Source organism: Mus musculus, chromosome 17, assembly GCF_000001635.26.
Source record: "Mus musculus strain C57BL/6J chromosome 17, GRCm38.p6 C57BL/6J".
Classification (NCBI taxonomy): Eukaryota; Metazoa; Chordata; class Mammalia; order Rodentia; family Muridae; genus Mus; species Mus musculus.
In genome coordinates, this window is record NC_000083.6 from 80,175,464 (window position 1) to 80,190,753 (window position 15,290).

At 45.7% G+C, this 15,290-nt stretch overlaps 1 protein-coding gene across 1 annotated transcript in view; it reads left to right on the forward strand.

Moving 5' to 3' along the window:
- The window catches only part of Galm (galactose mutarotase), a 57,575-nt gene extending 48,006 nt beyond the window's left edge, over window positions 1-9,569 (forward strand). The window contains exons 5-7 of the mRNA NM_176963.4: window positions 6,098-6,239; window positions 7,729-7,903; window positions 8,521-9,569. Of these exons, the coding sequence (NP_795937.1) occupies window positions 6,098-6,239; window positions 7,729-7,903; window positions 8,521-8,598 (395 nt within the window). The 3' untranslated portion in view covers window positions 8,599-9,569. The remainder of the gene's footprint in view (window positions 1-6,097; window positions 6,240-7,728; window positions 7,904-8,520) is intronic.
- Window positions 9,570-15,290: the final 5,721 nt, after the last annotated feature.

Genomic DNA, 15,290 nt, shown 5'->3' on the forward strand with positions numbered 1-15,290 from the left:
TCTGTGCATTCAGCTTTGCTCAAAGCATGATTGACATTTCCTTTCTATTCTTAGCCCAAAGCAGAAACTCACATATGCAGATTAACCAAAGGTAAAAGAACTCGTTCATTTTCCAGAGTCTTAGAAAAACCAAGAGGACTTGGGGGGTGAGGGTGGAAGGTGCTGTCCCCACGGCAGACAGACAGATCATAGTGCGCCAGAAAGGGCCGTCTTTGACTTTGGAAGGCTTTGAGATCTGGAGATATTATCACTTCAGGCAAGTTCCTTTTGCACCTGGGCCAGTGTCTCTGTGAAGCGAGGGGTCTGCTTCAGACCACTCGCGTAAGCCATCTGGACTTTTCTTTCTTTCTTTTTTTTTTTTTGGTTTTTCGAGACAGGATTTCTCTGTGTAGCCCTGGCTGTCCTGGAACTCACTTTTAGACCAGGCTGGCCTCGAACTCAGAAATCCGCCTGCCTCTGCCTCCTGAGTGCTGGGATTAAAGGCGTGTGCCACCACGCCCTGCTCCATCTGGACTTTTCGTTCTTTGTCACAGACCACTGCCACCTTCATAGTGGCTCCCGTTTTCCAGCCTTGGTTTCAAGCAGATCAGCTTTTCCACCAAGCAAAGGTTCTAGCTCAGGTCAGGGACTATGGAGGACAGGAAACTGCTCCTGCCCTTTTGGAACGCACCTTTGGCAGAGGTGGAAAGCTTGCTATAGTCTGGTAGTTAGACCACAGGATAGTAAATGTTTGAGCAAGTCTGTTCCATGTCTGATGATAACAAAAAGGAAGAGAGGATCAGTCTGCCCTTGGTTTTGCTACTGTTATGATTGTGATGTAAATATCTAATAGGTGACACCTGTGACACCTGTGAGAGGAAGTACTCTGACTTCTACTGTTGTTTTGGGTTTTGTAGATGTAGATATCTGAGTCAGGCTCTCTCTAGTGTGTACCTCTGGCTGTTCCGGAACTCAGTACATAGACCAGCAGAGCAGGCTGGCCTCGAACTCACAGAGATCCACTATGCCCAACTTTGTGTTTTTAAACTATGTCATCCAGGCTAATCTCAAACTGGAGATATTTCTGCCCAGTCCCTAGTGGCTGCTATTACAAGCATGTACCATCATATTATAGATGACTCCTTTTTTTTTTTCCTGCTGTTGCTCTGTACCCCCAGGTGGCCTTAACCTCCTGTCTCATCCTTGTAATGCTGAGATCACAAGTATGTATCACACCATTCATGACTTGGAGAGTATCCTTTTTTTTTTTTCTTTCAGAGAGTATTCTTTTTTAACTTTATGTATATGGGCATTTATTTTTTCCTACATGTGTATTTATGCATCATATGCATACCTGGTGCCTGCAGAGGCCAGAGAAAGAACATCAGACATCAGAGCCCCTGGAATTGACATTAACAGACATTTTGTAAGCTAGCATGTGCATGCTAGGAGTTGAATCTGGGTTGTAGACAAGAGCAACTGGTTTGTTCTTTAACTGCTGAGCTATCTCTCTAGCCCTAAGGAATATTCTTAAGGAATGAGTTGGACTTTACCAAAGTGTGGAGGGAGTCACAGAAAAAGACATTCTACTTACTAAAAAAGTTCCAAGGACATGGTAAATCTAGGGGAAATTTTTCATTATTTCTACATACCTGCCTATGAAACACATGGCAGCATATTAATGAAAAAAAAAAAAAGATTAGGTTGGGCTGTGGGGATGCAGGCCTTTAATCTCAGTGCTTGGGAGGCAGATGTGGGTGGAGCTCTGAGTTCTAGGTCTGCCTGAGCTAAAGAGTGCATTCCAGAAGTTCAGAGCCACACACAGAGAAACCCTGCCTTGAAAAACCAAAGAGCTGGGCATGGTGGTGCACACCTTTAATCCGGGCACTCGGGAGGCAGAGGCAAGCGGATTTCTGAGTTCGAGGCCAGCCTGGTCTACAAAGTGAGTTCCAGGACAGCCAGGGCTACACAGAGAAACCCTGTCTCGAAAAAACAAAAAGAAAAAAAGAAAATCCGAAAGAAACAAAGAAAATACATTTGAATCATATGGCTTCTTGTGATTTAGCAAAGAAAGGAAAGGAGGGAGGGAGGAAGGAAGAAACAAAGAAAGAAATGAAGGAAGAGAGAGAGAATTATTCTAAATTTGTCTGTTTGTCTGTTTGTTTGAGACAAAAAAAAAAGTCTCTCATGTCAGTGGTTCTCAGCCTTCCTGATGCTGCACCCTTTACTACAGTTCCTCGTGCTGTGGTGACCTCCCAACCATAAAATCATTTTTGTTAGTACTTCATAACCATAATTTTACTGCTGTTGTGAATCATAATATAAACATCTGGTGTGTGACACCTGTGAAAGGGGGTCTCAACCCACAGGCTGAGAAACACTGCTCTACATAGTCATGGCTGTCCTGGAACTTGCTGTGTTAACCAGGTTGGCCTCCAAATCACAGAGATCCTACACCTCTGCCTCCGGAGTGCTGGAATTAAAGGCGTGCGCCACCGACCACAGCTCTTCCAAATTTCTAATTTTGTGTTAAGGCATAGTTTTTAAGAATTAACCCTCTCCAAGTTCTGCTTGATGCTGTATGTGTTTCCCTCACATGTCGATTCATTCATGTGTGGGTAGGCTCCTGAGAGCCAAGCAAATCATTCATCAAAAACATCCGTGTCGTATGTAACGCAACAACATGTACGCAGCACGTGACGGCAGCTCCACGACAGGCGGCAGACCTGCAGTTTGCTCAATATCGGCGAAGCAGGCCTGCAGTGTGCCCTGTCGTGAAATTCCGTGGCTGCTTTTATATCTTACAGTCTCCTATGTATACCTTGTGGAGAAGTATTTATAGGCAGTTTTGACACACCTGGAGCAATTAGGCCTGTCACAAGGTAAGACTGTAAGTCAAGTATGGCTTTCAGAAAGGGTGAAATGTAAACAGGAAAAGGTGTAATATAAGATGACACACAGGATATAGGTTGGCGGAACTAGAACTCATCCCAAGCTCGTGAGTTTCATAAGGATGCCTTGGAAGTTAGGCTTGGTAAGGAGCACAAGTTCAAAGTCAAGGCCATCACAGGGACCGTGAAGACTCGTACCAGAGTTTGAATCCCTCCGATTGGAGAGAGAATTGGCCCCACAAGCCGTTCGTTCTCGTCTCCCAACATGGTATGAGCACCCATGCACACGTAGCCCCAAATACATACAATATCCAACATTTGTAGATCTTTGTGATCAGTCTGGGAGGCGTCTGGCCACACAATTGGTGCATAATAAAAGCAGACAGACAGAAGCAACCTGACTCCGGGATAATGATGGGCAGCAAGAAGTTGTCCCACAGCAGACATCTGGGTAGCGTGAAGCCACATGTTTACTAATAAGATTTCCTGGCAGGCCGGGTGGCACACGCCTTTAATCCCAGTACTTGGGAGGCAGAGGCAGGCAGATTTCTGAGTTCGAGGCCAGCCTGGTCTACAGAGTGAGTTCCAGGACAGCCAGGGCTACACAGAGAAACCCTGTCTCAAAAAAACAAAACAAAACAAAACAAACAAACAAACAAAAAAGATTCCTTGACAGAAGAGAGTCCTGAACCCTGTGACTCACAGGCTGTGAAATCAGCGGGCTGCCCTCCAACTCTTCCATAATTTCACAGGGTTCATTGTAAAGAAAGTCTGTCTTCAGGTTTGCTGCTGTATCAGAGGCCCACCAGTCACCACAGAAATAATAAAAACATTACCAGGGGCTGGAGAGATGGCTCAGCAGTTAAGAGCACTGGCTGCTTTTCCGAAGGTCCTGAGTTCAAATCCCAGAAACCACATGGTGGCTCACAACCACCCATAATGAGATCTGATGCTCTCTTCTGGGGTGTCTGAAAACAGTTACAGTGTACTTACATATAATAAATAAATAAATCTTTGGGGAAAAAAATTACCCAGAAGTCCAGAAAGTGGAAAACTCTATCTCAAGGAGAAATGAAATGTATCCCGAATACATAGAGATAAAGAATGACCATCACGGCTGCTGTCTGTCCTCAGACAGAAAAATCATCTCTACAGTCAGCCATGGCAGTGAACACCCTTCATCCCAGCACTGGAAAATAGAGGCCATAGGATCTCTGTGAGTTCAAGGCCAGCCTGTTCTTCATAGTGAATTACTGAAAAGTCAGAGCATAATACTACACGATAGATAGTATATAATTAACTATTAGTTAATTAATTACATTATAGACTGTGTCTATTATAATTATAGACAGATATAAAGAGATAGGCATAGCTAGATAGAGATAAGTATAGATATATCTATAATTATAGATAAATAATATAAACACATATAACATAAATATAACATAAGACACATGTGTGTTTTAAATATTATATGTGTGTGATTTACAATAAAGGACTTCCAAAACCAAAATGACAATTGAACAATTGTATAGTGAAAACCTTGATAAATATTTTGCAAAAAGAATGAAATATAGAAACTTAAGATGGCCACATGTATCTTGGTAAGCTTCTCCACAAACTGACTTGAGTATACTTAAATGCTACAAAAAAAAAAAAAAATATATATATATATATATATATATATGTATATACCTAGTGGATCCCCACCATGTACCCAGTGGATCCCCACCATCTAGGATTTGGCCTTTGAGATCCAAAATTAGCTACTAATTCTCCCAGAACTAATCAGGATGCAGAGGACTGATTGGCACGTGCACAGCAGATGTGCTTGCTCCTGTGCTTCTAGCGCCACCTCCTGGGAAGCAGGCGCATTTACCTTCTATTCGAAGGGATAGAAACATCTGCAACCCTATAGGTGGAACAACAATATGAACTAACCAATACCCCTCCAGAGCTCGTGTCTCTAGCTGCATATGTATCAGAAGATGACCTAGTCGGCCATCAGTGGAAAGAGAGGCCCATTGGTCGTGCAAACTTTATATGCCTCAGTACAGGGGAACGCCAGGGCCAAGAAGTGGGAGTGGGTGGGTAGGGGAGCGAGTGGGGGACTTTTGGGATAGCATTGGAAATGTAATTGAAATAAATACCCAATAAAAAAATATGGAAATAAAAAAGAAACCTAAGACTAAGAGTTGTGAAAAGGAAGGCAGGGTTGGCTCTCCCAAGAAGGAATAGGAAGCCTGGGGGTGGGGGGCAATATACAGAGGAAAAAACAAAAAACAAAACAGTCAAAATGGCACAGGACTGGGCAGGCAGAACTCATAGACCCTGGCACTCACTGGGCCAGTCTAGACTAGTCAAGTCCAGGCCAGTAAGAGACACTGCCTCAAAAGGGAACATGGGTAGGGCATGGTGGTCTACACCTTTGGTCCTAGCATGAGAGGAAGAGGCTAGCCTGGTATAGAGAGACCCTGTCTCAAAAACCAAACAAGACAAACATTTTACCATAGCTGAGACCATAAAAAAGCCTCAGCTGTGTCCTATGGTAGAGGAAACTTAGCCAACATGGAATGCTACTGAATCCAGTTTTATATGGGTTCCGAAGGCTTGAACTCAGGACCTCTCTAAACCATCTCCCCAACTTAGAATTTTTGTTTAAGTACTTTTATGGGTTGTGTTTGTTTTAGAGACAAGATCTCTGTCTGTCTGTCTGTCTGTCTGTCTGTCTTATTTGTTTTGGTTGAAACAGGGTCTCTCTGCATAGCCCTCGATGTCCTGGAACTCCCAGAGTTCCTGCCTCTCTGCCTGCTGAGTGCTGGGATTAAAGATGTGTGCCACCACAATCAGCACACTTGAACTTTTGATCCTCCTGCCTCCACCTCCTATGTGCTGGTACGATGTAGAATGCCCCATGTAGTTAGTTGTTTGCGGTTCTAGGGAATTAAGCACAGCGTTTCTTATGTCCTTTGGAAGCACTCTGCCAATAGAGCTACAGCCCACCCCTTTTGTCCATGTTACGTTGTTTTAGATGCAGCATTTGGCAACCAATTCTGTATTCTGATCAGGGAACCCAACAGCTCATTCCCATCCTTGGGATCCAGGCTCCCATCTTTTCTACAAATTGAAAGAAAGGCTGAGAGAATCGAACCAGTGTCATGAGGACAGCGTATCCAAAGCGTTGGTCTTGGTTGTAACCACCTTTGTCTTCTCCAATCTCTTCCCAGGAGTCATTGCTCCAGTGGAAGGAACTGCCTTCGACCTGAGAAAGCCAGTGGAGCTTGGAACACACCTGCAGGATTACCACATCCATGGTTTCGACCATAATTTCTGTCTGAAGGAGTCAAAAGAAAAGAAGTTTTGTGCAAGGTTGGGACTTGGTTCTTAGTGTCTCTCCATGGGAGGAGAAACTGCAGGTCTTATTTTGAGGAGCATTCCCTGTGGCGGTTTCAATAGCGCCTAACGGGAACAGAGGTCAAATGCCACACCCCATTGTAGGCTCCGTCCTCCCCCAACCTCACATCCTTCCTGTCACCTTACCCAGAATGCTCCCTGGCTTTTCATCTCTGCTTAGACTATAAGCCCCTTTTCTCTAATTCTCTGAGGCCCAAATCTCCTGTTCTGGTCCCCCTGCCTTCTCTAAACTCCAGAGCCCTTGGTCCTTTCCTCCTGTACCTTTCCTCCTTGGAGCTCTGGGAACAGGGGCCTCTTAGGCTCCCCTGCTCAGGAAACCTTCCTTGTGTGTACATCAGGCTCCTGTCCTCCCCACCCCTACCCAAGGAGCGCTTCCCACCGTCTCCCCATTGATTCAGATCCTGGGCCTCCTCTTCCGAAACATTTTTCTCCAGCCTCTTGTTTGACAATGTATTTTGCTTTTAAATTTTTTTGTTATATTATTAGTGTGTATTAGGGGGAGGGTGGGAAAGAGAGAAGGAGGGATTGAGGGAGGGAGGGGGAGAGAGAGAATATCTTTCAGAAATGTATTCTCAAGCTTGTATTGGCAGAGCCATCTCACCAGTCCAACAACATACTTTACATGATTTCTATATGATTTGCCTACTGGCTTAAGACTGTGTGACACAGGCCTTTATATCCCTTTGACAAGAAGTACAAACCCAAGCCGGGCGTGGTGGCACACGCCTTTAATCCCAGCACTCAGGAGGCAGAGGCAGGCGGATTTCTGAGTTCGAGGCCAGCCTAGTCTACAAATTGAGTTCCAGGACAGCCAGGGCTATACAGAGAAACTTTGTCTCAAAAAACAAAAAACAAAAAAGAAGTACAAACCCAGGCTAGGCAGTGTTGGCACAGGCCTTTAATCCTAGCACTCAGGAGTTAGAGACAGGCATATGTCTAAATTTGAGGCCAGCCTGGTCTATAGAGTGAATTTCAGGACAGCCAGGGCTATACAAAGAAACTCCATCTTCATATCAATCAGTCTTTTCAGAACCCTGTAGCTGGACATGGGAACTGGAAGGGAGTTGGGGAAGGTTTGCATGGGCCTTTACTCCCAGGACTTCAGAGGAACAGGCAGGTAGAGGTCTGAGTTCCATCTTGAGCATCCCAAAGAAGGAATCTCAGAACCCTTGAATTGCCTCTCTCCAGCCTGGCTGCTCCTCCCCAGCTCCCATAACTGGATGTGGTCAATTTGTGTTACCATTCCCCAGAGAGGCCAAGATCATGTGACAAGTTGTTTCTCAGGGTCCTTAAAGCCAACAGCTCATGCCTTCCCTGGGAAGAATTTTTGTCCTGTTCTTATCTCCTATATCCTGCCCCTGTTTTTTTAGTCAGGTCTAATTCCAGTCCCAAAGCTGCTTTCTGGCCTCTCCCCTACTCAGATCGGCTTGTCTTTACCCACTAGGGTGCGTCACGCTGCAAGTGGGAGGATCCTGGAAGTATATACCACACAACCAGGCGTCCAGTTTTACACAGGAAACTTCTTGGATGGTACTCTGAAAGGCAAGAACGGTGCGGTGTATCCCAAGCACTCAGGTCTCTGCCTCGAGACCCAGAACTGGCCTGATTCGGTCAATCAGGTAAAGCCACAAGCTCGCTTGTCCGAGTGGCGTCGATCCACTGTCATGAAGCCTGACAGGTCACAACACTCAAGTGGGGCTGCATGGTTAAAGTCCACGGCTGTGCTTTTCCATGTATAGAACCCCAGAAAATCCACAGCTAAAGGCACACATTTTGTACCATCATCTTTCTCCAGTGTGTCTCCTGATCCACATTCATTCTCTGCACTTTCTTGGAAAGCGTGCGGGGGGGGGGGGGGGGGGGGGGGCTGCGCTGGGACAAGCCACGGAGGTCAGAGGACCACCTGCAGGGGTTAGTTCTCTCCCTCCACATGGGTTCCAGTGATGAAACTCAGGTCATCAGCCTTGGCCTTAAGCACTTTTACCCACTGAACCATCTCACCAGCCCACGGCCACTCTGCTGAGAGGCCCTCTAAACCTTCCTGTTTGTTCTCACTTCCTCTTAGTTGTTACTTGGAGCATCCCTCCTCAAACTGTCTCGCGCAGATCTGTAACACATGGTCCTCATACTGGCATGGTCCACAGACCCTGCTCCAGACACTAGTGCAGAGGCACACGATGGCTGTTTGTATAGCCGTGGTGGCTGTTAAGGTCTAACTGCTCATTTCCCTTCGCAGCCCCAGTTCCCTCCGGCGCTGCTGAGGCCTGGAGAGGAATACAACCACACTACCTGGTTCAAGTTCTCTGTTGCTTAAAGAAGACGGAAGATGAGACCCGGTCCCCACTCACCTGCCTTGCTTTAAAAGTAATCCTGCGTGTTAAATCATACAGATCGTAGCAGCCATAATAATCAATGTGAATACTGATACCCTTTCCCAGCAGCTACAGACTATGTCTAATGACCAGCTCTGTTCTCTGTCTAGTGCCATCGCCTAAGGTCTGATCCTGGTAGAGAAGTGGTCCTGTGGACTCTCCTGATTTCATAGGTTCCATCTTTCCATCCTGGTTCCATCTTGTCTATTTCCTTTAACGCCTTCCTTTCTTTGACAGAACTCTGTTTTCCTGCCTCCTCTTTGACCTCAGACTACCCCCTCCAGAAGTTTTAACCAGCTCTTGAGTTCAAGCTGTGAGAATTAAAGTCTCCCTCTGTGCCTCTACCTCAATCTGCCTGAACATTCCTAGGGTCACTGAAGGACAAGCAGGGTCTTGGACCCTGCTCCGTCAGAGCCTTTCTTCTCAGACTTACCGTAGGAGCTAGAGATGGCTGAGCAGTGAAGAACACACACTGCTCTTGCAGAGGACCAGAGTCCACCCTGTCAGGCTCTAGGGGAGCAAGCCCCCTCTCTTCTAGCCTCTGGGAATCCCACACTCATGCGCACCCACACATCCACAACAGTTAAAAATAAATCTTAAATGGTGGGAAAAAAAAATCACTTTAGAAGCATTCGAGTGAGTTGAACTATCTTTTTAGAGATGGTGTGATTTAAGTTGTAAGATCCAAATACCCAGGATAATTTCAGTTTTTCTGCCTTTGAGATTAACTAGGAGCTTGGCTAAGGTGTAGCAAGACGCACAGGCATAGGAGGCAGGAGCCTCACACCAACAGTGCCCGTAGCATTCAACTGTGCACTAGAAGTAGATGCTCCCTTGAGATGAAATGGGTGGAGGCTCCTCATTTCCTCAAAGATGACGTCATCGCTGATGTGCCTAGGCTGCTGATTTTGGGAAAAAAAATATATAGTTTATGTTATTATCTGCTACAATCAGTTCAAATAAAACCAAAAATGTCCTCTTCAGATGACTCTTGTTCTTTTGTGTGTGTGTGTGTGTGTGTGTGTGTGTGTGTGTGTGTGTGTGTGTGTTGTAGCACTCATGCATGTCCCTGTGGAGGTGACAGGATGATTTTAGACCTCTCCCTCTCCGTTTCTTTCCCTTGAGTCAGTACCTCTTCTGAGTCCGAGGCTCAGCTTTTTTCAGCTGGGCTGGCTGCCAGGAAACCTCCTCAGTCCCCACCCCTCCCTAAGCACTGGGGTTACAGGTAGGCATGACAGTGCCCAGACTTTTTATATGGGCATGAGGGATCTGAACTCAAGTAGCCTGTGCGTGCAAAGCAAGCACACTCACTCGCTGAGCCATGTGGGAACTTTTGTCTTCTCACCTGCGAGATAAAGGGACAAGAAGATGAATACGTGTCTGCAAGGTAGGACCTAAAGCTGAGGTATGAATCAAGTTCTTTTTCTCCTGGCCCTCGGATGACGTCAGAGCACACGGAAAGGATGAACAGCAAATGCTCAAGCAACCAAAGCCCTCAGCGACAAAGGCCAGGAGTCTGGCGCTGTCGCCTTGCTCTTTTTCCTCACTTCATTTGGGCAGACATGTGGGCCTAACGCGTCCCTGCTCAGAGCTCCTAAGAATCTGTATTTTGATCATATTCTTCTAGAGCCCTCTATATAAATAAATCCTCACTGCTCCCATCGTGGGGAAGCTGTTTCCTCTGAAAGGGAGGACAAGAGGCTCATAAGAATCAGCAAGTTCCTCAAAATTATAAGATTTGCAAGGTCCCTCCTCCAGGGTCGTCAGGGTTTTCTAGAGCAACAGAACTTATAACGTATATCTAATAGAATGGTGTATAGGCTGTGGTCCAGCTAATCTAATCCAACAGTGGTTGCCTATGAACTGAACAGATGGCCCAAGAACCCAGTATTTGTTCAGTCCACATGGCTAACTGGTCTTCAGTATACACCAGAATCCCAAAGAATTATGCTCTAAGACAGCAAAGGAATGGATTTGCTAGGGAGATGAGAGCAAGCCAGCAAAGAGTGAAAGCTTCCTTCTTCCATGTCTTTGTATAGGCTTACACAAGTGTGCTCTTCCATTTTGGGGTTTCAGTTCATTCCAGGTATAGTCAGGTTGACAACCAAGAATAGCCATGACAGGCCTATAAAGAATCATGAGGGAGGGCTGGAGAGATGGCTCAGCGGTTAAGAGAGCTGACTGTTCTTCTGAAGGTCCTGAGTTCAAATCCCAGCACCACATGGTAGCTCACAACCATCCTGAATGAGATATGACTACTTCTTCTGGCGTGTCTGAAGACATCTATGATGTACTTACATATAATAATAAAGAAATCTTTAAAAAAACAAAAAGAATCACAAGAGAGAAAAGCCCACGATCAGTCAAGCTGCCTGAAAGATGTGCGTGGAACTCCATAGTTTCTTCCATGAAGCTGTCATCCAGTCAGGCTTGGGTGGGATTTAGCAGGGATACCGTTGCTTCAGCTTCACCCACACTCCTGTAGGTAGTGCCAGCATCCACATCACCTGTACTCTGCAAGGGCAGATAAACTCATTGGCCCATCACATTGGACTTTGGTGGACAGCTTACTTTGTTCTGTGATTGGTGCTCTGTGAAGGGTGAATAGATATCTATGTCTCCTCAGGGAGAGTTAATACAGCAACCATCTCGCCAGGATTCTCCTCCCTAAGCAGCTGTTCGTTTTAACTTCATCATAATGGTTGTATATGTGAATGGATGGTTTCATCTGACCTTGAAGGATAAGGAAGGTGTTGAAGTCCTTGTGAAGAAACAGGCCAGGGTCTCTGTCTATATTTTTTGATAAGAAGTACAGTATTGGGACTGGAGAAATGGCTTAGCAGTTAAGAGCATAGACTACTCTTCCAGAGGTCCTAAGTTCGATTTAAAAAAGAAGAAGCCCAGTCCTATTGGCACTATACACAAGGGGAAAGTTCCTTTTTTTTCTTTTTTAGAGAGGGAAAAATTATAATATATGTCTTAGTTACTTTTCAATTGTGTGACCATGACCAAGACAAACTTAAGTTTGTTGAGGGTTTACGGTTTCATGATGAGTCCATGTCGACGGATCATCACAGCAGGCATGGTGCTGGAGCAGTCGCTGAGAGCTTACAAACTTATCCAACAGTAGGAGACAGAAGATGAGAGGCAAAGCTGAGAATGACGTGGGCTTTTGCATGGGGAGGTCAAGGCCCACCCCAGACCTCCAATAATGTCATGAATCCTCATCCTTCCCAAACAGTTCCACCAACTGAGGACCAAGCGCTCAAATGCATGAACTGTGGGGCATCCTGTTCAAGCCACCACAACTGGTAGTGTATAACACTGGTCAATAGGGAGTTCTGCCCACTTACCACTCATGCAAACATATGTTAGTACTACTTTACCGGAGGGAAACTTGATAGACTCTATCATTATTGCAAAACTCGTGAGCTAGGGCTGGATGTATTACACCTTTCACCTCAACACACTAGAAGTAGAGGTGAGCAGGTCTCTGTGTCTGAGGCCAGCCTGGTCTGTAGAGTGAGTTCTAGGACAGTCAGAGGTATATAGAGGGATCCTGTCTCAAAAATAAATAAATAAATAAATAAATAAATAATAAAGTAGCCTGGTTGTCAGAACATGGTCCAGGAATGAAGTCATGTGAGAAGAATTCTTTTTGTTTGGTTGGTTGGTTTTTTGAGACAGGGCTTCTCTGTGTAGCCCCTGGCTGGCCTGGAACTCACTCTGTAGACCAGGCTGGCCTCGAACTCAGAAATCCGCCTGCCTCTGCCTCCCAAGTGCTGGGATTAAAGGCGTGCGCCACCACGCCCGGCTGTGAGAAGAATTCTTAATGCTTGTGAGAACATCCAAGGGAACAAGACAGGAGTCTTGTGAGCTCAGTCTCCTCAAACCACAGCCTTGCTCGCAGAATGTGTTTTCCTGCTCCTCCCAGGAGTAGCAGATAGGAGTGAGTTTACTGCAGGTTACTCAGTATGGCTTGCAGGTGTTACTCAATTAAATATTTATATTCTTCCACGGAAAAACATGTTTTTGCCATGTGTGACTTGTCCTTGTGATTGTATACAGCTTGAACTTTACCCATGTGACCTTCCTGAACCCTCAAAGTATAAATTGTCTGAGGCTCTGCCTAAAGTTGGCTATTGCATGGGACTTTAGTCTGCCTCATTTATCAGCTCTGTTCCCCCCGGGTCACCTCACTTCTAGAGCAGAAAACAAAGCGGTTAAGAGACCAGAGTTTGGCTCCCCACATGTATGTCAGGATCATGTATATCCAGGGGCTCTCCCACCTTCTTCTGGCTTCTTTAAGCACCCAAATACATGTGGCATACATTCACAGAGACACACAGATACACATATATAAAAATAAACTGAAAAAAAAATGTAAAAAGAGATACTAGAACAAGCATGTAAAGGCAGGTAACAATGATTATCAAAATGTAACAATGGTAATAACGAAGAAGTTAAGCTACCAATAAATGCCATCAACACAGAAAAATGTGGTCAGCTGCGATCCTTATGATTATCGGAGACTGAAGCCATTACCAAGGCAACTGGGCATAAGAGAGGCAGTGTTTGATGCAAGTTCACCAGGCCAGATAAAACTGTTCACAAGAGTTAAAAAAGAGATTAATTCAGCAGGGACCTTGGGACTGGAATAGGGCTTTAATAGATTTGCTGAGACCCACACAGGGACATGATCTTTAAGAGACACGAGGCTTCCGTGGATCTGAATGACTTAGAGTGGCATATAAATCAGTCTCATATTGTTCTAGAGCAATCACAAGGAAATGAGAAGAAAAAAATAAGGATAAAAGCAAGCGAACAATGGGACCTGCCTGAGTCACCTGAAAGCAAAATGTGGCAAAATGTATCTTGAGTTAGTGAAAAACAAAACAAAACAAAACAACAACAAAAAACACTGACAAAGCTAAATTCAGTGAGAGCCTCTGAAGATGTTAAAGCCTGAAAACAGTTTGTGGAAGAGAGAGATAGTGCAGATGAAAAAGGCAGTTTATCCCGGGGAGAAGCAGCTATCCACCCAGAGTACCCTCTGCATGTTTTTCTCCTGCAAGAGAGGATAGCAAAGATAGAAATTATTCACTAAGGCCAAGGTGAATCTCAACAGGCAGGTATGTCTGACAGAGGGGCAGCAGATCTAGCCACAGCACTAGCTAAGAGCCTGTCAGTCCTGGGGGGCCATTTCAGGCAGCTGGAGTGGCAGCTGGAACCAGTCCATCCCCCCCACCCCACGACACACACACACACACACACACACACACACACACACACACACACTCCCTTGGGCCTGTTGGAGGTGGTAAGACAGCCTCATGGGAGTTCCCAGGATGAGTGAGGTCAGAATGGAGAATAACTCCATAGTGTAGAGCTAAATAAATCAGTGCCTCCCATCTATAAGACTATACCCTAATTTCACTTATTGCGTGGGGGGGGGGGGAGGGAAGGAATGGTGTGTATGTGAATTCTTTTCGTAAAGCACTGGGCCTTGTTAACACTTTTGTTTTGTTTTCCAAGACAGAGTTTCTTTGTGTAGCCCTGGCTTTCCTGGAACTCCACTGGGTCGATGGGGCTGACCTCGAAATTCACAGAGATCTTGCCTGCCCTGCCTCCCGAGTGCTGGAGTGCTGGGATTAAAGGCATTCACCACCATGGCCTGGCACTAACACTTTTAAAGTATTGTCTCAGCTGTTTGCCTCGGAGACCAGTTGGTTTAACCAACAGTCTGCTTTCAGAACTCTAGCCAACCCTTTGTAAGATCTCGTCTGTTAACCTCCAAGTGTTTTCCAGATTTAGAAAAGCACCTGAAAGGCATATAAGCATGTCTCAAGACACGAGGATGAGAAATCAGCTCACACTGGATGCAAAGACCAGGCAAAACTGTGCAATCCCTGGGAATCCTATTGGTGACACCCAACAGGTAGACAAGGAATGACTTACAGCAGCCTGTGAATGATAAACAAGGTTAAAGAATCTGTACATGGCTAAAGACGTTCCCAGCAGCCCAGAATGAAATAAAGATCAGTGCTAAGGGGACCTTACCTCCCTCCCAGCTGTTGGCCAGAACTCACAATACAGGCTATTGCCTCCGCTGTTGGCTCTCTCTCTGCAAGAATCCGGATGGTGTGACCCTGTAGTACTTGGCCACACATGGAAAGAAAGCCAAGCTGGGACTGAATGGGAAACCTCCCTTCCCTCCCTGTTGGCTAGTGTTTATAGTGCCAGAATGCACTAAAATGGTAGGCTTTTGAGGAAAAGCTCTCCCCAGGGGTCCTACTGTAGCCCTTCATGTTAAGGTGTCAATATACCAGGCAAAGATGTGCCCACCTGCTAGCACAATAGTGGCATGATTGTTAGGGCACAGTTATTTTCTGATTGGATCTGAGGCCTGCCCCACCGGAGGGAACTCATGTCTGGTGCTGCCAGTCTCATCCACAGCCTGTAGCTATGATGTTCATAGGCTCTTCTGGGGAAGCTAACTGCTATTGTTTTTGCTAAACAGATATGATGTGCTTGGGAAATTGCCTCTACACATTTATGTTCATGCTCATAATTATTGCTGCTGCTGCTGGCCTTGGTCAGGTGAGGTTCCTTGGCTGGGGTAAGGATAACGGTG